The sequence below is a fragment of the Canis lupus genome, chromosome 24 (assembly GCF_003254725.2).
Source record: "Canis lupus dingo isolate Sandy chromosome 24, ASM325472v2, whole genome shotgun sequence".
Taxonomy (NCBI): Eukaryota; Metazoa; Chordata; class Mammalia; order Carnivora; family Canidae; genus Canis; species Canis lupus.
Genome location: NC_064266.1, coordinates 43,039,433 through 43,061,536, shown reverse-complemented (window position 1 = coordinate 43,061,536; position 22,104 = coordinate 43,039,433). Strand labels below are relative to the sequence as shown.

At 50.8% G+C, this 22,104-nt stretch overlaps 1 protein-coding gene and 1 long non-coding RNA gene across 8 annotated transcripts; one reads left to right on the top strand and one right to left on the bottom strand.

The window, feature by feature from the left end:
* Nucleotides 1-555: 555 nt before the first annotated feature.
* C24H20orf85 (chromosome 24 C20orf85 homolog) lies at nucleotides 556-22,079 on the bottom strand. 5 transcript variants are annotated; one of them, XM_049100412.1, is made up of 4 exons: nucleotides 21,954-22,079; nucleotides 19,550-19,631; nucleotides 18,017-18,118; nucleotides 556-794 (listed from the first exon to the last, which is right to left on the bottom strand). In XM_049100412.1, exons 1-4 carry the CDS (start codon nucleotides 22,019-22,021, stop codon nucleotides 588-590), a joined length of 459 nt encoding a protein of 152 aa, XP_048956369.1. In that variant the 5' UTR covers nucleotides 22,022-22,079; the 3' UTR covers nucleotides 556-587. The 5 variants fall into 5 exon arrangements, with proteins under 5 accessions (XP_048956369.1, XP_025326295.1, XP_025326296.1 ...); XM_025470510.3 differs by lacking the exon at nucleotides 556-794 and adding an exon at nucleotides 13,730-14,137; XM_025470511.3 differs by lacking the exon at nucleotides 556-794 and adding an exon at nucleotides 13,999-14,226 and having other exon boundaries at nucleotides 17,932-18,118.
* Nucleotides 8,990-10,446, top strand: LOC125753516 (uncharacterized). 3 transcript variants are annotated; one of them, XR_007405518.1, is made up of 3 exons: nucleotides 8,990-9,090; nucleotides 9,526-9,673; nucleotides 10,092-10,446. It is a non-coding gene; the product is annotated as an uncharacterized LOC125753516 (long non-coding RNA). The 3 variants fall into 3 exon arrangements; XR_007405520.1 differs by having other exon boundaries at nucleotides 9,005-9,047; XR_007405519.1 differs by having other exon boundaries at nucleotides 9,037-9,174.
* Nucleotides 22,080-22,104: the final 25 nt, after the last annotated feature.

Sequence of the window (22,104 nt, the reverse complement as noted above, 5' to 3'; positions counted from 1 at the left end):
GACACGCTACACGCACGCCCTGCGTCAGAGCCGGGTGTCCAGAGGGGATCCTGAGCGAGGGGAGACCTATTTCTGTGCGCCTGAGACAGAAGTTGTAATGAGCCCTTGCAATCCACCTCCTGTGTGCTCAGCTTCCTTCAGGGGCGTCTTAACATCCCAGGGTATGGAGGTTTGGATCCTCAGACTCACCCATCTGGCAGCTTGCAACCTGAAGCCAAGGCCTGGGTCTGAATCTCGAAGATTTGGCAGGAGATTAAATGTATCTGATGGATTTACGCATTTATGATTTATATTTAAACTTCTCTAAAAGTGAAGTGCGGCATAATGCAGGGAAGCACACACATCCCAAGTGTTTAGCTCAATGCGGTTTCACAACTGAACACACCCAGGTCACCATCATCCAGATGAAGCCACAGCCAGTGCCCAGCTACCCCCTCCCTCCTGTGCCCCCCCAGCCCCCGCCCCTGCAAAGACCCCACTTCCCTGACTTCTCCCTGCATCCCTTTCGCACTTTATGTAAATGGAATCACACAGCACATTCTCTTTTGTGTCTGGCTTCTTTGGACCAGCATGCCGAGGATTTATTTTTATCTCTGATCCCACCCGAGCAGTTTTCCAAAGGCAGGGAAAGATTCCACGACGTGGGTCCACCGGGTGGGTGGTGGCGGCTTACAGAGGTAGGTGCGGGGAAGGCCATCACCGGGGGTCAAGATCCAGGCTGGCAAACTGGCGGCTCCGGGGCCGGTCGTGTTCTCCGTCGGGTGTGATCTGACCTGTGCGGTGCATTGTAGATCCTTCAGCGTGCATCGCAAAGTTGAAAAAATAGAAAAGGATAATTTCACCCACAATGCCCAGAATGGACGACTTAAAAAGCCTCCAGTCGTCTTTGTGGTTGTTGCTGTTATTGAGGTGAAAATCACATTACGTGAAAGGAACCAGGTGAAGAGGCACCGTTCAGCACTGCTTAGCACCTTCACCGTGTTGCACAGTCTTCTCCTCTACTCCCAGACCACTCTCATCCTCCACAAGGAAATCCCACCCCCCGGGCAGCCTCTGCTGTCCCCTGCCTCCTCCCGCCTCTGCTGACCACTAACCTGCTTACCGTCTCCACCGGTTCTCCCTTCGGGAGAGTTTGCATAGGTGGGACTGTGCGTAATGCCCTCTCTCTCCATCCACGTTGTGGCAAAAGGCAAGATTTCATCCCTTTTGACGGCTGAGTAGTATTCCATCGTGTATATAGACCGCGTCTCCTTTATCCATTCGTGGGTCAGTGGACACTCGGGCTGCTTCCCCACCTCGGCTATCGTAAACAATGCCGTGGTAAGCGGAGTATGTACCTAGTTTTTTTGGATTCATGTTTTCAGTTTCTTTGGTAAATACCCAAGAGAGAATTACCGGATCATATGGTGATTCTATTTTTATCTTCACACGCTGTTTTCCGTGCAACAGGTGGCCTTTCGTGTCGGGATTCTCTCCTTTGGTATCATGTTGCTGAGGCTCATCTGCGTTGTAATACAGTAGGTGCTTCCTGCATTTCCATTTTTTTATTTTTTTAGTGACTTCTGGTCATTTTTGCTTTGAGTCATTTTTTAAAAAAATGAAACATTACTGGGACGCCTGGGTGGTGCCATTGGTTAAGTATCCGACACCTGTATTCACTCACATCATGATGTCGGGGTCGTGGGATCAAGCCCTGCCTGGGGCTCTGCGTTCAGCGGGCAGTCTGCTTGAGCTTCTCCTTCCGTCTGTCCCTCCCCTGCTCACTCTCTCTCTCAAACAAACAGATAAACAAACAAAACCTTAAAAAAATGAAACATTAACTGTTATGGTGCTAGAGTCCCCTTTCCCGCAGATCTTCTGTTCCCTGTTCTTCAACCCCCGTCATGAAATCAGTCCTGTATAGTTTTCTTTCTAAACTGGGAATTGAGGTGGGCACTTGACGGGATGGGCACTGGGTGTTATTCTGTATGTTGGTAAATTGAACACCAATAAAAAATAAATTTATTATAAAAAAATAAAATAAAATCAACACCTAAAAAAATAAATAAATAAATTGGGAATTGATGGGCGACCTGAGATCTGCACAGCGCCGCCCCCCAGGCGGTCCCGGGTTCTGCAGGCTGCCCCAGGCCCACCTGACCCACTTCACTTTCCTGCCGCCCCAGCCTTGGAGTTTGTAATCCCCGAAGGACACCTGTCTGTGGCCCATGGCACGGCTCTGGGGGAGGTTTCTCTCTTTGCAGATTCACGAAAAAAAAAAAAAAAAAAGAAGACATCACATCTTTTCCTTCAAGGTCTGACTTAAGAACGGGCCTCTAGTCTGCGAGACCGTGTTCTTTACTTTCTCGTTGTTAAATTGTTCTTTTATGCGATGGTTGTGATAGCGAGTGGTGCTGTCCAGGGGTAGGGAGGCCTTTTCTGTCAAGGGCCAGAACGTAGATATTTTTAGCTTTGCAGGATCTCCAGTCTCCGTTGTAACCACCCCACTTGGACGTGTAGCAGGAGAGAAGCCCCATCTGCAAACAAAGCCACCGGCTGCAAACAGTGCTGTTTACTAGAGTCCCAGTAAAACTTTACTGAGACGAAGAGATGGCAGGCCACATGTGGCCAGCCGTCGTTTGATGAATGGAGCTAAAGACGATATATTTTAAATATTCTTCACTTACAAAAACAAAAATTCAGTAATGAAAGGAGCTGCCCATTCCTGCAGTGGACACTGTTAGTGCTAATGAAGACTTCTCCACCCTCCTACCCCCCGCCTTGAAGCTGGGGTGGTTGGGAAACTTTGGGTAACGAGCCATGGACAGAAGTGACATGTGTCACGGACTGCACCGTCTACCACCACCATCACCCCCCCGAACAGTGTGGTCGCATGCCATGGGCCTCTTCTGTCGCAGAGGCGGGGGTGGCAGCGGAAGGGGCAGGGCCCACGGATCGCTGCGGGGGCCGCGGGGAAGCCGGGACTCGCGGCTGCAGCAGATGCTGTGGAAATGCTGGAGTCAAGAAATTCGTTTTTGACATGTCAACCTTGAGATGCCTCTGAGACATTCCAATGCAGGCGTCAGAAAGGCACTTGGAAATACGAGCTTATTTTAGAAATTGGAAACCGGACTGCTGGCATCTTTGGTTTAACGTGCATAGAGTCTTTAACAGGGATTTAAACATAAAAAATGAAAAGATTTTTAAACCTGTAAACATCTGGGAGGTTTTACATTTATGAAATTCAAAGCATCCCGCCTCCTCTGAAGAATTGGGTGCATGTGGCCATGCTGGGCCCCAACCCTGCAAGGGCTGAGCGTCAGCGGCCTCTTCCCACAGGACCTGGGCTCTACAGTTGGCCGCCGTCCCTGCCACTCCCAGGAGGGTCCTGGATCTGGACTCTGTGCCAGTCACCGCTCAGAATGCTGTGGTGGAGAGGAAGCTTAGTTATGTCTCCGTACTCCAGTGTCTGCTGAAGCTGGGGAAATAATGCAAGAGAGTCATGTTTCAAGGAAATTTGGAAGACATATGTTTTTTCTTATACTTGCTGCATTTTCTTGTGCGTTGGAGGGCAACCCTTGCTGGCTCAACCAGCAGAGGGATTTCAGCTGTCACCCGGTGTGCAGCCTGCACACCCAAGATCAGGATGGGCCCCGGCACCGTCTTGGTAGCTCCCTTGACTTTTGTTGGTGCAAGTGTGCGAATATGCTCCTATGTTTCAAGTGTCATTATGTTATTATAAAGATGATCAGGGAAGCAGGAATCGCTAAAACCAGGAGTGAGAAGAGAAGGTCTCCCATATTAATGCCATTGCCACAGACATGGGTGTGTTGTATTGGTTAGGGTTCTCCAGAGCAGTATCTCCAGTAAATATGCGTTTATTTGTTACGAGGAATTGGCTCGCGCAATTATGGAAGCTAAGAAGTCCCAGGATCTGCCATCAGCGAGCTGGAGACCCAGGAAAGCTGGCGATGTAACTCCAGTCCGAGTCTGGAGGGCCCCGGGGGAGCCGGGGAGCTGGGGGCATAAATCCCCATCCAAGGGCAGGAAAACAAGAGAGGAGATGTTCTTGCTCAAGCTGGCAGACAGGAAGATGGGGCAAATTTCTCCTTCCTCCACCTTCTGTGGATGGGGTGAGCCTGCACCCCCACTGGGGCAGGCAATCTTCTCTCCTGAACCCACTGATTCAAATGCAAATCGCACCCAGGAACACCTTCACAGATACATCCAAGAGCTATGAGACAACATGCACAACCCTGGCCCCCAGGGATGGTCATAGGAGGGCAGTTTGATGGTTTTCCGTCTAGTGTAATAAAAGAAAACAACACTAGACAGCAGGAGTCACATTTGAAGTACAGCACTAAATGGTACAGCGGAAGGTCAAGGGTTAGCAGGGACTTTGTGAAAATGTTTCTCTTTTCCGAGAAGAGAAACTTCCTAACGCCACGTAAAGTGACTGCTGGGATTTTATTTTATTTTTTTTATTTATGTTTATTTTTTTATTATTATTTTTTAAAGATTTATTTATTTATGGATGATAGACATAGAGAGAGACAGAGAGGTGCAGACACAGGAGGAGGGAGAAGCAGGCTCCATGCCGGGAGCCCGACGTGGGACTCGATCCTGGACTCCAGGATTGCGCCCTGGGCCAAAGGCAGGCGCCAAACCGCTGAGCCACCCAGGGATCCCGACTGCTGGGATTTTAAACACTAAACTTTCTTTTTTTCTTTCTTTTTTTTTTTATTAGATTTTATTTATGAGAGAGAGAGAGAGAGAGAGAGAGAGAGAGAGAGAGAGGCAGAGACACAGGCAGAGGGAGAAGCAGGCTCCACGCAGGGAGCCCGAAGTGGGACTCGATCCTGGGACTTCAGGATCACACCTTGGGCTGAAGGAAGGCGCTAAACCGCTGAGCCACCGGGGTTGCCCTCTTTCTTTTTTTTTAAAGATTTTATTTATTTGAGAGAGAACATGAGTGGGGGGAGAGGGGGAAGGTCAGAGGGAGAAGCAGGCTCCCTGTGCAGCAGGGAGCTCAGTGCAGGGCCTGATCCCAGGACCCCAAGATCATGACCTGAGCTGAAAGCATGTGCTCGACCAACTAGGCCACCCAGGTGCTTCCAAAACACTAAGCTTTCAGGCATGTTTTTAGGAAAGCATTGCAGTTGAACATCAGAGGTGACTGTATTTTATTATAAAACTACCTTGTAGAGATTCTATCGGACTGTGAGTATTTCAAGGGCTGAGTGGCCCTGACTTTATCACCAACAGTACCTTCCTTCTTTAACAAATGCTAAGCATCTATTATGTGCCTAATTGTTCTGGACACTGTGTGTAATGGTGAGAAAAGCCACACGTGATTCCTGGCCTACCACAAATACCAAGCTTTTAGGGGGATAAGATACCAGCTAGGATGTTGCACAGATCGGTGGGGAATTGCTTTGTGATGAGCTGGTACAAAGGAGTGGTGTGTGTTGCTCGGATAGTGTGGAGGACTGGAGCGAGGCAGAGAAGGCTTCTCTCAGGCAGGGCCACGGGCTGAAAACTGAATATGGTTTGAGGTTTAATAGGGATACGGGGAAGGAAGCATTGTCAGCTCTGGGATTCCTTTGAGTTTACTCAGAGGCTACATAATTAGCATGTCGCTGCTCCACAGATGTTGTCAGAAGACTCCGATCTCTGGGGTCAGGGATGAGGCACTTGGCTGTGAGCATCAGCCCATGTGCTGCTTGCCATCGGGTCCCACGGGGCAGTGTGGTGGGTGTGGGTCACTCGGCTGAGACCTGCCGAGTTTGGGAACCAGCCACTTTATAGCAGGCAGTAGGTAGGCCCGCACACCTATCCCCCAACTCTGACCCTGATGAAGGGCCAGGCAAACAGCAGGCAGGGACTTGTGTGCTTGGCACACCCAGGGCATTAGCTTTTAGCCTTTAATCGCTGCTCTAATAAATCATCACACATTTAGGGATTTAAAAAAAATTTTTTTTATTTATTTATGATAGTCACACACACACACACACACACACAGAGAGAGAGAGAGAGAGAGAGAGAGGCAGAGACCTAGGCAGAGACATAAGCAGAGGGAGAAGCAGGCTCCATGCACCGGGAGCCCGATGTGGGATTCGATCCCGGGTCTCCAGGATCACGCCCTGGGCCAAAGGCAGGCGCTAAACTGCTGCGCCACCCAGGGATCCCCACATTTAGGGCTTTAAAGCAAAACCCATTTATCATTTCCTCACTCTGGTCAGAAATCCAGACGGGTGCTGCTGTTCTCTGCCTAGGGTCTCACAAGGCCAAAATCACCGTGTCAGCCAGTCCGAACTCTTCTCTGGAGTCCTGGGGGACAGTCCTCCCCCAGGCTAATTCAGATTTTTGGCAGAATACAGTTCCATGTGACTAGAAGACTGAGGTCCCCATCTTCTTGCTGGTTGTTGGCTAAGAGGTGTTCACAGCTTCTAGAGGCCGCTGCTTTCCTGCTCACGAGGCCTCCTCCATCCTGAAAACACTGATGACGAGTTAAATCTTCCTCATGCTTCACATCTCCCGACTTCCCCTTCTGCCTCCAGCCGGGGAAGTCTCTCCACTTTTAAGGGCTCATGTGATTCTCCTGGGCCCCCCAGGATAGTCCAGATAATCCTCCTATCTCGTGGTCAAAGGTGCCATGAAACAGGTGCCTCTGTGTCCTCAGAGTCCCAGATTCTGGTGAGGAGTGTTTGGCATCCTGGGGGCAGCGAGGGGATTTTTAGAATCCTAGTGCTCGTGTGCTCCGGGCAGAGGGAACAGCTGCATCCGGCACATAGTTAGCTCCCAGTGAGCTCATGGAATGTTCCCAAAATGGTTTTGTGGCATCTCTGGGGTCACAGAGAGTGGGGCTTGTCATCTGGCTCCACTGCCCTTGGTCAAGTCACTTCACCTCGTGGAGCTTCCATCTCTCTACCTGTGCGAGGGGCTCAAAACAGGACTGAGCCTGCAGGGCTGCTGACAAAAGGCAGAGAACTCAGCGCAGCATCTAGTTGGCCAGCCTGCCAACTTGGAGGCACAGGATGGGCTCCACTCAAGATTCGGTCTGACGTAGAGGCCGGTTGCAGTGCACACACCAAGAGTGCAGGAGCATATTTATTGCTTATGTAATGAGGATTCCGGGGGAGAGCAAGGCAGCTTCCCCAGCTGGTCTTAAGGGGCTCGAGAATGCTGGCAGAGGAGACTGTTGGAGTTGTGGTGGTGGCCGGGGCTGGGGCAGGGCTGAGGGTTCCCACACACAGTTTGAACTTCCCACTGTGCCAGAGAAGTGAATGCCCTGCTTACCTCCCAGTGTGCCACCGTGGGCAGAGTGGGAGACAGATGGGCGCGCAGTCAAACATCAAAAAATGGGGTCAGACTATCACACTGACAATTAGTGGAGCCCCAGTAGATGCGATCAACATTAGTTTTTATCTCCCCCGACCCGCATCCCCACCCTCACCTCCTCCCAGTGGCTGTCCAGCTTCCCTTTCCCTGTTAGGGGCAGCAGCCAGCTCAGCCCTGGCAGTGCACGCCTTCTGCAGGGCACCTGGCGCCCCAGCCTCCAGCTCTGGGGCGGGCTCCCCTCCACTGCTCTGTGCCCCCCATGTGGCACACGTGGGGTTTTCTTTGCCCGGTGTACCCCGATCAACATTCCTTGTGTGTCTTCGTGGGAATGTTATAGTCAGACATTGAGAGGCAAGATTTATTTCCTAATTAAATGAGGGCGTCCTGCACGGCAACTCAATCAATCAAACCCACATGCCAGCACAGAGACAACAGTTGCTTACACTCGTGCCTAATTTCTCTGGGGGAACAAGCGGCTCTATCGGTGTCGGGGATTCCGAGCCTGCGGCTTATCCAGGAGTTACTAGTGAATAACCAGAATCATTATCCACCCATGCAGAACACAGCTTATTAACCATAGGATCATGTCCCCAAACTAAAGCCCAGTCAGGTCGCCTTCTGGCAATGCGATTGATTACACGTAGCAAGTATAAAATCCACAGTTATTCCTGGCTCCATTTTTAATGTTTGAATGAATGGCCCAGGAAGATCTAAAAATTTATTTTTTCATGGGTGTGTGTGTGGGGGGAGCTTAATTTATTTGTGGATTTTGGAAGGGGCACCCAACTTTCTCTTGAGTCCTAGCAACAGCCAGGTCTTAAATGCGGGGCACTAAATCACAACCCCCAAGGACAGCCCGACTTTGTGGAGGTAGGGTCACTCTAATTAACAACAGTGACAGCAAGGACAGTAGCACCAGCTTCCCTTGGCTGAATCCCTTGGCCAGTCTGGATGTCTTAACAGATGCTTTATCACCAGCATCTCATTTTGTCTTTGTCCCGTTTCTAAAGAATCTCTTCCTTTGCTTTGAGGGATGGAACTGACTTCCTTGGTACATCCTCTATCAAGCCCATTCTATCCTCATCCCCACTGAACCCTACCCCAACCCCATGAAAGTGAGTTTTGTGGGCTATTTCCCAGCTGTGGAAGCAGGGGCCTGGGAAGCTGGACCACCTGTCCAAAGCTACATGATCGAAAGGGGAGGGTTTGGATTTGAACCCTGCTCTTCACCCAGCCCACTGGGTGAGCCCTGTGTCCTCACCTTTCCACTGACTCAAGAGAAGATATATCCAGTCCTTGTGGGACTGCTAAGAATGGTCTTTAAATGGTAATTTGGGATTAAAGGGATTGTGAATTATTTTCCTGGCTTTGTCCCCCAAACTTAAAATGACAAGTGTCATCAGGAATGCCGATCCAGCTCCTGCAATTTTAAGGAAGAGCTTCCTGAAAGATAGTCCCTGCAGAGCGCTCTGCTCCTCGTGGCGAAGTCCATGTAGTTCAGGGGAATGTTCCTGAATTCCGGAATTCTTCAGAGCTTGCGGGGATTCCCTGGGCTCTCCTGAACGTGATGGTGACTGGGTGGGTTTGCTATTTAGAAATAGCCTAGATTTGTTATCTGTTACCGTGTAACAATTACCCAACCTAGTGGCTTAAGATATCATTTGTGATGTCACAGTCTCTGTGGGTCAGGAATTCCAGGGCAGCGCAGTTGGGTCATCTGGGTCCAGGTGCCTCACACGGTGTTGCCACCTTAAGGCTTCACCGAGAAGGGTCGGTGGTTGCTGGCGGGATTCGGTTCCTTGTGGGCTGTTGGATAAAGCCTCAGTCGGGTCCTCGTGAGCTGCTGCTTGTCACGTGGGCACCTCCACTGAGCATTGCACCACAGGGCAGCGCAGCAGAGCGGGAGCGGAGGGGAGGGAAGGCAGGGGAGGCCGCGGGAGGGGGTGGAGAGAAGAAGGCTGTGAGAGATGGAAGTCACAGCCCCTTTAACCTAATCTGGGGAGTGCTGACAACCTTTTAAGTCCAAAAATCTCTTATCAACCTCCAACTCCAAAACACTCCCAAATCAAGAAATATTAGTATTAGTTTGATAGCAGAGCTCATTTGGCCGCAAAAATGTGAACTTAAGTGATAACTGACTCCTTAGAGTCTTGATTTCACGCGAACATTCTTTTTTAAATTTTTATTTATTTATGTTTTTTAAAGATACAGAGCATGGGGAGGAGCAGAGCGAGAGGGACAAGCAGATTCCCCACTGAGCGTGGAGCCCGACACAGGGCTGGATCCCAGGACCCTGAGATCATGACCTGAGCCGAAACCTAGATTTGGATGCTTAACCGCCTGAGCTGCCCAGGTGCCTGCCCCTCCATGTGAATATTCGTAACGTTTTGCTCCAAAAATAGCAATGGCTTTATTTTGTGGGGTGCCCCAGACTTGCCAGAGGGGTTATGGGATAGCCAGGATCTGCACTACCTCAAATCCACAAAGTCCTAAATTCTCGCCCACGCGTGGTCCCAGGCTCTGAGGCCGTTATACTCCGGTGCACTTGAACGTGTGGCAACAGGAGCTGTGTTTTCTCGAGGTTTTATTTTATTCGATCATGTCATCCTCTTGTAACTCAAACGTCGGAGTTTCTAATTTGTCTTGGACTGAGATGTGCTTGGGATAGAATCCGTTCTGAGTCCCCAACCCAATTATGTTTTGCATCATGCCAGAGGCCACTCGGTTAGACGGAGGCCCATCTGGAGGTTCATTGCTGTGATGTATTTCAGCGTCGCGTACACAGGTTCACCAGCCTCGCCTTGACCTTGGAAAGGTGGCGGTATTTGACAGCGCGTGGTGACATTTATGAGCCCATTGGACACCCACAACGAGGTTGATTTCTACAGACGAAATGTCAAGTTTGAAACCATCCAGGGTAATTGAATCGTGGAGCATTGTCCACTTAGATCCTCGACTGAGGCCGTTGACTGGACACTTGTGCTCCGTGATGCGCCCACAGGAGCCGCCCCAATCGCGTTGGTCAGACGGAGCCTGAGGGGCACCGCGGGCATGGGGAGGGTCAGGGCAGTGGGGTTTGACACCCACAGAAATGATGCCTCGTTTTTACTCTGTGAAATAAAACTCTCATGTGGTTAGTCGGTAAATACATCACTGGAGGCGGAACTCGCCAATGCCGTGGCCAAGGTGTTCGTTTCTGAAGCCTGTCTGCGCGTGACACGTGATAAGGGAAAGCGTGTGTACGTCGGTGTGTCAAGTACAGGTAATTTAAGGGGCATTAAACACGTGGCCATAAACTTGCAAGGGGCTTCCTTTACATTAAGGGAAAGGCCTCAAGTCGTTTCCTAGAAACGTAACCGTGCTTGTGTCTTCACTGTCCAGAGGGCGTGTGCGCCTTCAGACTTGGATTTGAGCCTCTCCCTCTTTTTTAAAAGAAGTTTTTAGGACTGTTAGTCCACACGCAGCACGTGACATCCCCATCATTTATCTAGTTCATAACTGGAAGTTTGTACGGTTGGAGTCCCTCCACCCGTTCTCTCCCTGGCAACCACCCATCTGTCCTCTGTTTCGATGAGTTTGGTTCCTTCCGATTCCACATGTAAGTGAGATCATACAGCCTTTGTCTTTCTTTCTCTGACTTATCTCACTTAGCATGATGCCGCCCCGGTCCAGCCCTGTTGCTGCCGATGGCAAATACAAGTGCCCACCACATCTCCTGTATCCGTTCATCTGTTGATGGACACGTAGGATGTTTCCAAATCTTGGATATTGATTGTAATTAATGCTACACTCGCCATGGGGGTGCAGGTGTCTCTTTGAACTGGAGGTTTTGTTTCCTTTGGCTACAGAGCCGGAAGTGGGATGGCTGCATCATATGGCAGCTTGTTTGCCTTTTTAAAGATTTTATTTAATTGTTTGAGAGAGAGAGAGAGAGCATAGGGGTGGGGGGAAGCAGACTCCCTGCTGAGCAGGGAGCCCGACGTGAGGCCCGATCCCAGGACCTGGAGATCATGACCTGATGAGCCAAAGGGAGACACTTCATGGACTGAGCCACCCAGGTGCCCCTCATAGGGTTGTTCTATTTTAAATTGTTCGAGGCTCCTCCACACTATTTTCCACGGCGCTTGCACCAGCGTGCATTCCCACCCACCGTGCGTGAGGGTTGACGTGAGTCTCTCAGATGTTTCTTCTCCCAAGACACTGGCGTTGGGCAGGTGGGACCTGGGTATGGAGGTGCCCGTCGCCTCCCCTAGTACATGGTGGACACGAGGGGCAGGATATCCTGCTTGGTCAGGACACTCGCAGGAGTTGAGACAGGTCAAGGGAGCCCAAGCCACTCTGGGCGTGCTGCCAAGCCACTCTGGGCGTGCACACGATGGAAGGTGGCTCTCAGATTCAGCTCAAGGTGAGGAATTAGAACAAAAAGCAGCCCCTGTCCACGGCGGTGCATCCCAGACCATGGGTGTTTGTGGCCTGGTGCTGGGCGGTCAGACGGAGGCGCGATCCTGGGGGGCCCGGTGATTGGCGCCCCATGGTCGCCCCTCCTGGCTGCTCCGCTCGGCCGCGGTGGTGGCAGCTGATCACAGTAAGCGACTCGGCTTCCTTCGGGAGCAGATGCCTTGCCTGCCGTGCCCCCCAGGAAGCCGAGACATTAGGTCTGCACATGGACGGGCTCGGCCAAGCATCGGCTTGTTTAGTCTACACCAGGCGAAACATCTGGGTGCCTGGAAACATCTTCGGAGTGGAACGGGCCACGTGACTGGTTCTCCCGGAGGCACAGCCTGGGTCAAGGGCAGGGAGAGGCTCTAGACGTGGGGGCGGGGCGCTGGGGTGGGATGGGGCTCCCAGGCAGGGGAGGAGGGGCGGAGGCGCATCCAGCTCTGCACTCTTCTGCTCTCCTGACCTGCAAACCGCAGGACCAAACCGCGTGCCTTAGAGGAACAGAAGGTCCTGTCGCTCTTCTGGGGTCTGGAGGCCCGCGGTCAGGGGTCACAGGGCTGCACTCCCTCTGCCACCTGGAGCACAGAACCCTTCATTGCCTCTTCCGGGCTTCTCGAGGTCTGCCGGCAATCCTTGGCCTTCCCTGGTTCGTAGACACAACACTCCGGTTTCTGCCCCGTCCCCTGCAGCCTCGTCCCCTGCGTGTCTGTCCTTCCCATGGCTGCCGTCTCCTCCCTGGGGGTGACTCTCCTCTTCCTGCAAGGACTCTGGTTCTATGGGATCAAGGGCTCTCCCTCCTGCAGGACGGCCGCATCCCGCATCTCGACCTCTGCAATGACCCTACTGTCTACTCCAGGTCACAGTCACAGGTACGGGAGATTAGGACTCCCACAGATCATTCTTTGGGGGTGGGGGGATCCGTTCAACCCCTAATACCTTCTTCTTAGAACCTAAGGCGCTGTGACATTCTCCTTCAAATGTGTGGTCTGTGGGTGGCAGGTGGGATGTGGGCCATGACGACAGTGGGATTTCTTGGTGGCTGTGTGGCCATGGTGGCAGGTGGTGCCCCGCTCACAGTGGCTCTGTTCTTAGCACTGGCATAGGTGGCTTTGAAGGCCTGGAGCAAGAGGGCTGCTCGCTCAAATCACGTTCTGCAGACTTTACAGGGAACAACGTCTCTGAACACGAGAAGCCCTTCTGCCAGCGGCTTCTAGGATTGACAGGCTCTGAGCCCCCCTTGCAAGGAGTAGCCCAGATTCAGTAGGATTTCTGTCCCTCTGGTATCTGGTGCCCTCAAGGTCATGGAGTTAACTTAGAAGCCGGACAGAGAGGTCAGTGCTCAGGGTGGGGGGAAGGTTCTAGATGAGAGATTCTTGGATCAGTAAAACACATCCATCCACACCTGGATAGGAAGGTGGACAGGAAAAATTGGGGTGCATGGGCCTTGTAAGTGGATTGCACCATATAGAAGTCCCCCCGGGCCCCAGTCAAGCAAACACCAGGAGGGACCCACCCCGTGAGCAGTGATGTGGACCAACTGAAGGGGAGAAGGTGTGTGTCTCTGGAGGGCAGGTCACTGAGCACGGCCCTCCCGCCCTGCCCACTCCAAGTCTGAAGAAGGCATCAAGCTCTGCTACTCAGGAACGTATGCAAACCAGCTTCCACAGGCAGCTTGCAAACTCTCTGCTTTCTTACTTACTCCTTGGGGTCTGGAGTGGTTGACTTATTGCAGATATTCTGGGAAAGGTGAGTCAAGGGATCCTCAAAGTACTCGTCCCTCCTGAGAAGCAGGACCAGAATATCTGGGTGCAGAGACCCCTCCCTGGTCAACAATCTCATTATAAACAGGCAATGAGAGGTATAGGGTTGAAAGCAACATTATAGGACCTAGACAACATTTTATCTTAAAATTAAATCATGTCTCTTTTCTTCAAGTCATAGTTAGAAATTCCCAAGATATCAAAAAAAATTTATCGTGCATCTATTTTATCTTATTCAGTACATTAGCCAAGGAAGAGTGCGTGATGAGAATGTTCTGGAAGGGAGGGTCGATGAATTGAAAAAGTTAAAGTGTTATTTCATATGTTTTGCAGCATCCACTGAGCAAATGTAGAGGGGAACGGCATCTGCTGGGGAGCACTCCCGTCCCTGGGCATGGACACCAGGTGCCTGGTGGTTGGCCCGCTCTTGCCCAGAGGCTGCGATCTGCTTGGACTCAGTGGATGCCTTGCTTCGGCCAGCCTAGCTCTTTGGCATATGCCCCCTTGCAGCTCCTGATCTCATAATCGTGCTCCAGACACTTGTTCAGGTTCGGCACCCCGGATCTCCAGCCGATGAAGCCCTGGGTCGTCTTCGGGACTGGAGGGGACGCAAGGACCTGGAGCGGAAAGGCATGAGGGTTAGCCACCTGGAGCCTACTGTGACGTGAGCCATGTCCACGGGTGCATCAGGATCGGCATGTGAGGCCTGATGGGGAAAAGACAGAGAAGAACAATATCCTTAAGCAGAGCGCACCCAAGGTGAGCACCCTCCAATCAGCGGGATGCTGAGACTTCTCCCCGTGAAAGTCGTGAACACCAAATACCTTCCTTCCTTCCTTCCTTCCTTCTTCCTTTCTTTCTTTCTTTCTTTCTTTCTTTCTTTCTTTCTTTCTTTCTTTCTTTTCTTTCTCAAAATTTTATTTATTTATTCATGAGAGGCACAGAGAGAGAAAGGCAGAGACACAGGCAGAGAAAGAAGCAGGCTCCCCATGGGGAGCCCAATGCAGGACTCGATCCAAGGACCCCGGAATCATGACCTGAGCCGAAGGTAGATGCTCAACCCCTGAGGCACCCAGGTGTCCCCCAAATACATTTCTTTATGCGGTCACACTTACTACATTAATTCATGACGTCCACTAAAATATTTTTCACTTGACAAATGAGCAAAAAGCGGGGAGAAAAGTCAGGTGTAGAAATATCAAATGCAACAGTTCACATGGGCCTTTACAAAATATACAACAATATTGTCAGATGGTATCCTGGCGGTTATAAATCTGCTGGTTCTGATCAGAAGGCTTTATGATACGTGTGTATACACACCCACGCACGCCCCAAACTGTAGAGACCACGGGAATGAAAGCAATGGAATTTAATTAAAAACCAAAGGGTTTTCATCTCTGTCTGAGATGAAAAAACAGTTTCATCTGTCAATTCCTTGGGAAGACTTGAAATATGTGGGAAACGAGGGCAGACGTTCCGGCCACATCCCGCCCCCCTTCCTTTGGAAATGATGTTCCGTTCTGCTTTTATGGGGTGATTTGAATGAAGACAACATGAGGAATATTTTATTTGAATGAAGACATCACAGGAGACCTGAGACAGCAGTTTCAGATGCTTGGGGTGGTGCGTTCCACGCTCAGCGCAAGGGATTGGTACGTGAGGCGTTGGTACTAGGGGGTGGTCCTGGCGGGCTGGCTGCCGCTGGCACCCACAGCCCCCAAACAGATGTTCCTGGTGAAGTGCTAAAATTAATCTCCTGAAAGGCCACATTCAGGGAAGGTGGTCAGCAGGTGCTGGAGGGGCCAGCGCTGCCTCGGCTGTCCAGACGGGCCCTTGGGACACCCAGACTAGCTTTCACGTCTCCCTCCAACTCGTAAGGGAGATGCAATCAAAATCCACCCTGGGAGGCCACCTTTCATCCACCAGGTTGGCAGGGAGATGAAAACACTGCTGTTAACCAGAGTGTGGTCGCAGGACAGGTTGGCTCACTGTCCGTGAAGGGCACTAGCGCAATTATGTACGAAAAATGAAAATGCAAACATCCTTTGAGCTGACAGGTATTCCTAGGCACCTGTCCTAAGACATCGTAATATCTGCGCACATGCACAGCAGGGTTGTTGGTGTGGGAGTTTGCTGCAGCCCCGGGGGAAGAGCAGGTCACTGGACTCAGCCTACGTGTCACCTGCAGGGGACTTGCTCAGTGGATGCCGCACAGCAGTGTAACAGGGCGAGGCAGGTGCCTATGTTCTGAGGTGGGACACTTTGAACATACGCTGCTCGGAAATAAAAGGTGCAGGAGACACAGAAAATATGGTATAATTAGTGCGACAAGAAAAAAGAAAGGCTACAGATCCACGCACACACGCTTGCATATGCACGTCCAGTGTCTGGCCACAACGGCTCCCGAGGGTCCGAGCACTCCGTTTGGGGTATAGGACATCCGTTAACAATAAATGGATTTTTAAAAGACTCTAGCCTTCTGAAGAAGGGACGGGAAGGAGGAAGAAGGAGACCATTTCTTCAGCGAGGAGGGAGGTTCAGAAGGAAGTGGGCAAAGCGCCTTTCTCACCTGGATGAAGGTCCGTGACCCCCAGGACCTCTGCTTCAGTTTCTCAAGGACAAAATGGGTTTGGCGGTGATTATATCTACCTTCGAGGGTTGTTGTGAAAATAAGATGACGAGGTAAAGCCCTTAGTATGGCAAGCAGCCAAGACATGGTAAGAGCTAGGTTTTTTGTTTTTTTTTGTTTTTTTGTTTTTTTGGGGTGGAATAGAAAGACATAGCAAAACATCTGGAAGGAGCGGCCCAAGATGTTAACCACGGGTCAGGATATGTATGGATATTTTAATGTCTTATTTTTGCTGTATTTCTAAAATAGCAGTGAATCTGTGTTGCAGTATAACCAGGGGTCGCTCTCAGCGTACCTCAGGGGACTGTGCACCCATCCAGCCACCAGACGTGACGCACCGCGCACTCACCTTGTGCCAGCTGCTGTGTCAGACCCGAGCGCCTCAGGAGAAGAGACGCCACAGAGCCTACTCCTCCCACCCCTGGCCACCTTCCGTGGGCGTTTGCATCCCTTCAGGGGACAGGACACAGAACTGCTTTCTCCGAGGCCTGGCAGAGAGCAGAATCCAGGACCAAAATGACAGACCCGCGGAGGGAGGCCCGGGATGTACCCAGCTCAGCACTTTCTAGAGGCGTCTGACCCGCGTCCACGGCTGACCGGTCTCAGTGGGAAGACCTCCTAAGTCGTCTCCCCTCCGGGATCGCCCCATTACTCACTCAGCAAGCGCAGTGGTCTTTGAAAAAGGCAACCGGCACCGTGCCGCAGCCCTGCTTCCCATTGCAGAATGGGCCCCGCGCCTTGCTCTGGCCTCCGAGGTCCAGTGGGATCCGGCCCTGCCCGCTTCTCCATCCACATCACTTCCCTCCCGCCCCTGCCCCGCCCCCGCCTCACCCACCTCCAGCCTCACGGCATCTCTTGCTGCTCCTGCAACATACCGAGCTTTGCTCTGCCTCAGGGCCTTTGTGCATGCTCTTCCCTTTGCCGGAAAACCTTTCCAGGGCTGGCTCCTCATCACCCTCAGTCCCCAGCCCAGTGGGCGCTGTGCCATCTCCTGTTACCCTCCAAAGCCTCACCTGTCTCTTGCCTCCGTGGCATCTAGCACAGCAAATAGCAGTTTTGTGGAGGGGCGCCTGGGTGACTCAGTGGGTTAAGTGTCTGCCTTGGGCTCAGGCCATGATCCTGGAGTCCTGGGATCAAACCCTGTGTCGGGCTCCCCGCTCAGCGAGGAGCCTGCTTCTCCCTCTCCCTCTCTGCCTCTCTCCCCCACTCAAGTGTGCTCTCTCTAATAAGTAAAATCTTAAAAAAACTTTTTGTTGAATTTCTTGTTTCACGGTGGCCTCCCCACCTCCCTGCCCCCAAGGCAGCCTCGTGGGCTGGAGTCTGTCTTCTTGTTCGCCACTGTGTCCCCCGCTGAGCGCCTGGCCCCACCACAGCTAACGGTCACTAGTACTCTCTGAAAGTACCAGGTGACATTTCAAATCCTTGCCACTGCCTGCAGTAGGTGCTTCCGTGAGCCCCCTTTTCGGGGGGGAAGGAACCACAGTGCAATCGAGCCCCTCGTGAGACCACACAGGAGGTGTGCAGCTGAGCAGGACTTGGGCCTCCGGGGTCTGACTCCAGAGCTCAGGCCTCTGCCCGCCCTGTCTTACTGCCCAGTCCCTGCCAGTGTCTGCTGACACTGGTCCCTCATGCCCTTGGCTGCCCTCCCCTTCTGCAGAGCTGGCCACAGTGGCTCCTGCTGGCATGGGGACGAGTGACCCGATGTGCCCCCCACCTGTGGGCTGCAAAGGACATGGAGTGGAACCTGGCGTCCCCATGAGCCAGGGGCTGCTGTGGTCTTACCTTTGGCCGTTGGCTTTGTGCGCCCTGAGCGAACACACTTATTTCTTAACTTAGGAAAACAAGTGTTCAAAAGGACTTTGCGAACCTTGATGTACTTCTCCACTGGGGTCACTGGCCGGATGCGGAACCGCTGGGGAAGCTCGATTTTGGGCTTTAAGGTGGGGGGTTCCTCTTCACCCTTGAGCAGCTGCAAACACAACCCCCAGAGACGGGAAGCCTCAGGGGAGGGTAGCGGGAGCTCCCCCAAGAACCCAGCGTTTTGCAGATGACCAAAGCCACGCTCAGAATCGTCGGTGGCTTGGGTGGCTTGGTTCAATCACACGGTTCGGAAGCGGCCGCTCAGCCTCCAGATACAGCGATTAACCGCCGCGTCCCTACCACCTTTAGCAACCTGCTAATTTATCCTCCCGAGTCATAATTCAAGAAAACTTCACTGGTTACTGACTCAAATAAAAGATTGCCAACAAGCTTCCAGGACCGATCTTTAAAATATTAGAGGAGAGCCCCCATCCTCCCACCCCCTTTTAATTTTTAAAGCAATTTCAAACTCTTTGAAATCTCAATTTAATTACATATAAGGAATATTAATATAGACTCTTTTTTATGCATTTTATATTAATAAGGACTCATTTTATGCATAACATTTCAAGTTGTATAACTGTAAGTATTAAAAAATCCTCATTAAGAATGGCATAATTTCAAAGCTAGTGGGATGGGGTGAATTACAAGTGGGGTTACGCTGCCTTGAATCATGAACGTTTTGAATTATGCGACTCTTCTGTGGGTCCGCTTCCCTCCAAAGAAATGTAGCTTCCAGGCATTGTGTCCTGGGGGGTCAGTTTGGAAGATTGGAGCCTGGTGGCCACTGTCCTACCGAAGCCCACACAGGCATTTGGTATCTGTATGGTGTTTTATAAATCTGAGCCACTATTCTGGACTTGGATTTCATTTAAACATGTGGAATTCTGGGCTCCCTTAAACAATGGGAATATGCAGTTGTCTTCTCTGTATAGCAGCCCTCAGCTGGGGTGATGGAGCTCCCCCTGCCTGGGGCTGGGGGTCTCTGCTGGCATCTGTACTGCTCCCTATTCATTACCCTTGGTCTGTCCTTGTTACCTAGCTGGCTTAGGAAAAGACCAAGAATATTTTCCCAGTAATCCCTCATATATTCACCCGGCTTCTACTTCCCATCCCATCTGGACTTCAACATTGCCCAGCGAGGCAGCAGAGGACTCTCATCCTTTTTACAGATGGGCTGTCTGAGGCCACATGGCCCTGGAATCAGACACACCAGCTTCTCCTCTGTTAGCTGTATGACTTTGCAAGTCTCTGAGCTCAAGTTCCTAATTTATAAAATGGGCATAAGACAACGCCCTCCTCTGCCCAAGAGTCGTGGGGATTAAATGAGCTAGTTCAGAGGAGGCGTCTGGAGGATGTCTGGCATGTAGTAGATGCTCAATAAATTCCCTAAAGGAAGGGACCTATAGGTTTCAGAGTTAGCAGTCTTCATACACAACGCTCTCTTTACCTTTATTCTTGCAAAGTATACACTTCCTGACCATGTATTCCTTGAAATGATCACTTCTATAACCTCTGGGCTCATCAGATCTCTACTCACCTCCTCGACAGGGGTTGTTAAAAATCCCCAGTTCTGAGCCCAGTTTTGCCGTGCTTCGCCTTCAGCCTTCAGGCGGTATTTCCTGAAAAGGAAAGTTCAAGAAGGGTTAAAGTAGCAAACCCTAAAAGGGTTGGTCCACTGGGGAAAAGGTTACATCTTGTAATGTACGTGGACTGGATGATGACTGTACCAGAGAGGAAGCCAGGTGTCAGGGGGAGCATGAGTCCCTGTTGCTGGGGACTGGAAGACAGACACAGTCTAAAGAACCAAAGGTGCTGGTTGAGTGATGCCTTGGGGAGAAGATGGGCCCTGAGGCTGGCTCTGCCTGAGGGGCCATCTAGGGCATCTAGGAACTAGACTCCTCACTTTGGTGTGCTGAGTGAGACATGTGGGGTGCAAAATGTAAGGGGCTGCTCTCACTCCAGGGTTCCTACAAGTACAAAGCCAGCATTTGCATGACCTTGAGAGTGAGCCCTTCTGAAATACTGCCCACCAGGTGCCCCACTTGCCCCGTCCTAATCTTGGCCCTGCTTTTGCTATATATATAATATACATAAATATATTTGCTATAATTATAATATATATTATATAGAATATAAATACAATTTATATATTAATGGCCTACTAGTTGAGAGCTGGTGTGTCAAAATTTTGATTTTCAAGTTTCTTTTCCTATTTTGGAATCAATGCCTGCCCCTCCTCCCATCCCCCAGTGTCTCAACAGTTTTGGAGGCCCCAGAACAAGCTTTCTCTCCCACCCCACCGCCCTGGACACTGAGCATCTTAAGCAGAGTATAGTCTAATGGAGATGTAAAATGAGCCTCAAATATGAGCCACGTACATAATGAGCAATTTTCTAGCAGCCACACACACAAAAAAGTTTTTAAAGTGAAAGTAAGCAGATGAGGGGAATCCCTGGGTGGCTCAGTGGTTTAGCACCTGCCTTTGGCCCAGGGCGCGATCCTGGAGTTCCAGGATCGAGTCTCATGTCAGGCTCCCTGCATGGAGCCTGATTCTCCCTCTGCCTGTGTCTCTGCCTCTCTCTCTCTCTCTCTCTCTCTGTGTCTATCATGAGTAAATAAATAAAATCTTAAAAAAAAGAAAGTAAGCAGATGAAGTTAATATTACTTTTTTTTTTCATGTGTGAAATCTTCAAAATCTGGTGTGTGTTTTACATTTACCGTTCATTCCAATTTGGACCAGTCACGTTTTTGGGGCTCAGAAGCCACTTTGGACCTTGGACAGAAGAACAGTCTAAAGGTTGAGCCAGCTATCTTCACATAGGATGGGCCATTTGATTTGGGTCTTGGAGGGTGAGTATGAGCTTGTCTGGTGGAGAAGGGAGAAAGAGCCACTTTATTTTGTTTGTTTATTCATTCATTCATTCATTCATTCATTCATTCATTCATGAGAATAAATAGACACAGAACCACAGGCAGAGGGAGAAGCAGGCTTCCTGTGGGACTCGATCCCTGGACCCTGGGATCTTTACCTGAGCCAAAGGCAGACGCTCTACTGTTGAGCCCCTATGCGCCCCTGGAAGGGGCATTTTAAACGGATGGAACATGCCTATTATGGTGACCTTATAGGATCCAAGTAGGAGGTATTTGGATAAAGATAAAGATTAAAGAAATTACTAGTCGTGTATTTTATGCCAAATGATACTGGCTTTCCATGGACAAGAGTGATATAAAGTTTCCTATAAAAATAAATTTGAGTGAAACAAAACCAGTTTAAAGAAAATATGAAGAGATTAACACAGCTTTTTACAAGGAAATGGTAAAAATCAGAGAGATGGCAAATAAGATAACTCAAGTTTAAGAGGTAAGTGGTTATGCTTTATTGTTACTAAACTTTACTTCCTTGCATCTACTAATAAGCTCTCATATTGGTTGAAACTTCAAAGAAATAGTATACTTAGCAATTTAATAGAATGTCACATAAAAACATCCATTACAAATGTCTGCTCAACATAATTCTTTTAGAAAATGGATTTTTTAAAGATTTCTTATTATTTAAAAAAGGAGAATCAAGAGAAATGTAGGAAGCATATTCATCTCTCATTCAAACTGAATAAATATTAAGATTTTTGTTTTCTTTTTTTTAATAAAAAATCCGGCAAATCTTAAAAATAACATATTAGTCGGCTCTCAACAAGCAAAGCTTTGCAGATGGTTGCAAACCCAGATGCAGTATCTTTCATCTCTAGCGGTGCGCCTGGGAGAGGGGGAAAGGCGCTCGGGTGGCGCTCAGGTCCCCAGCGGCGCCCCGGCCCCCTCCAGCGCGCAGTCCTCGCGCCCAGGGCCGCCCGCCCCCGGGACTTGGAGGGGACGCTGAGGCCGCCAGGTGTGTGCACCTGAGGCGGGACCCGCCGGCCCACCGGGGCGCGGATGCTGGGCGTTACCAGATCTCGTCCTGCGCCACGAGGTTCATGCGCTGGGCAGCGGCCGTGCTGAGAGGTTTCTGGGCCATCGGGCTCAGGTCTGCGGAGCCCCGGGCGCCCCCCCAGCGCCTGCTCCGCGTCCCGCGTCGCCGGGGAGACCGGTTGCCTAGCA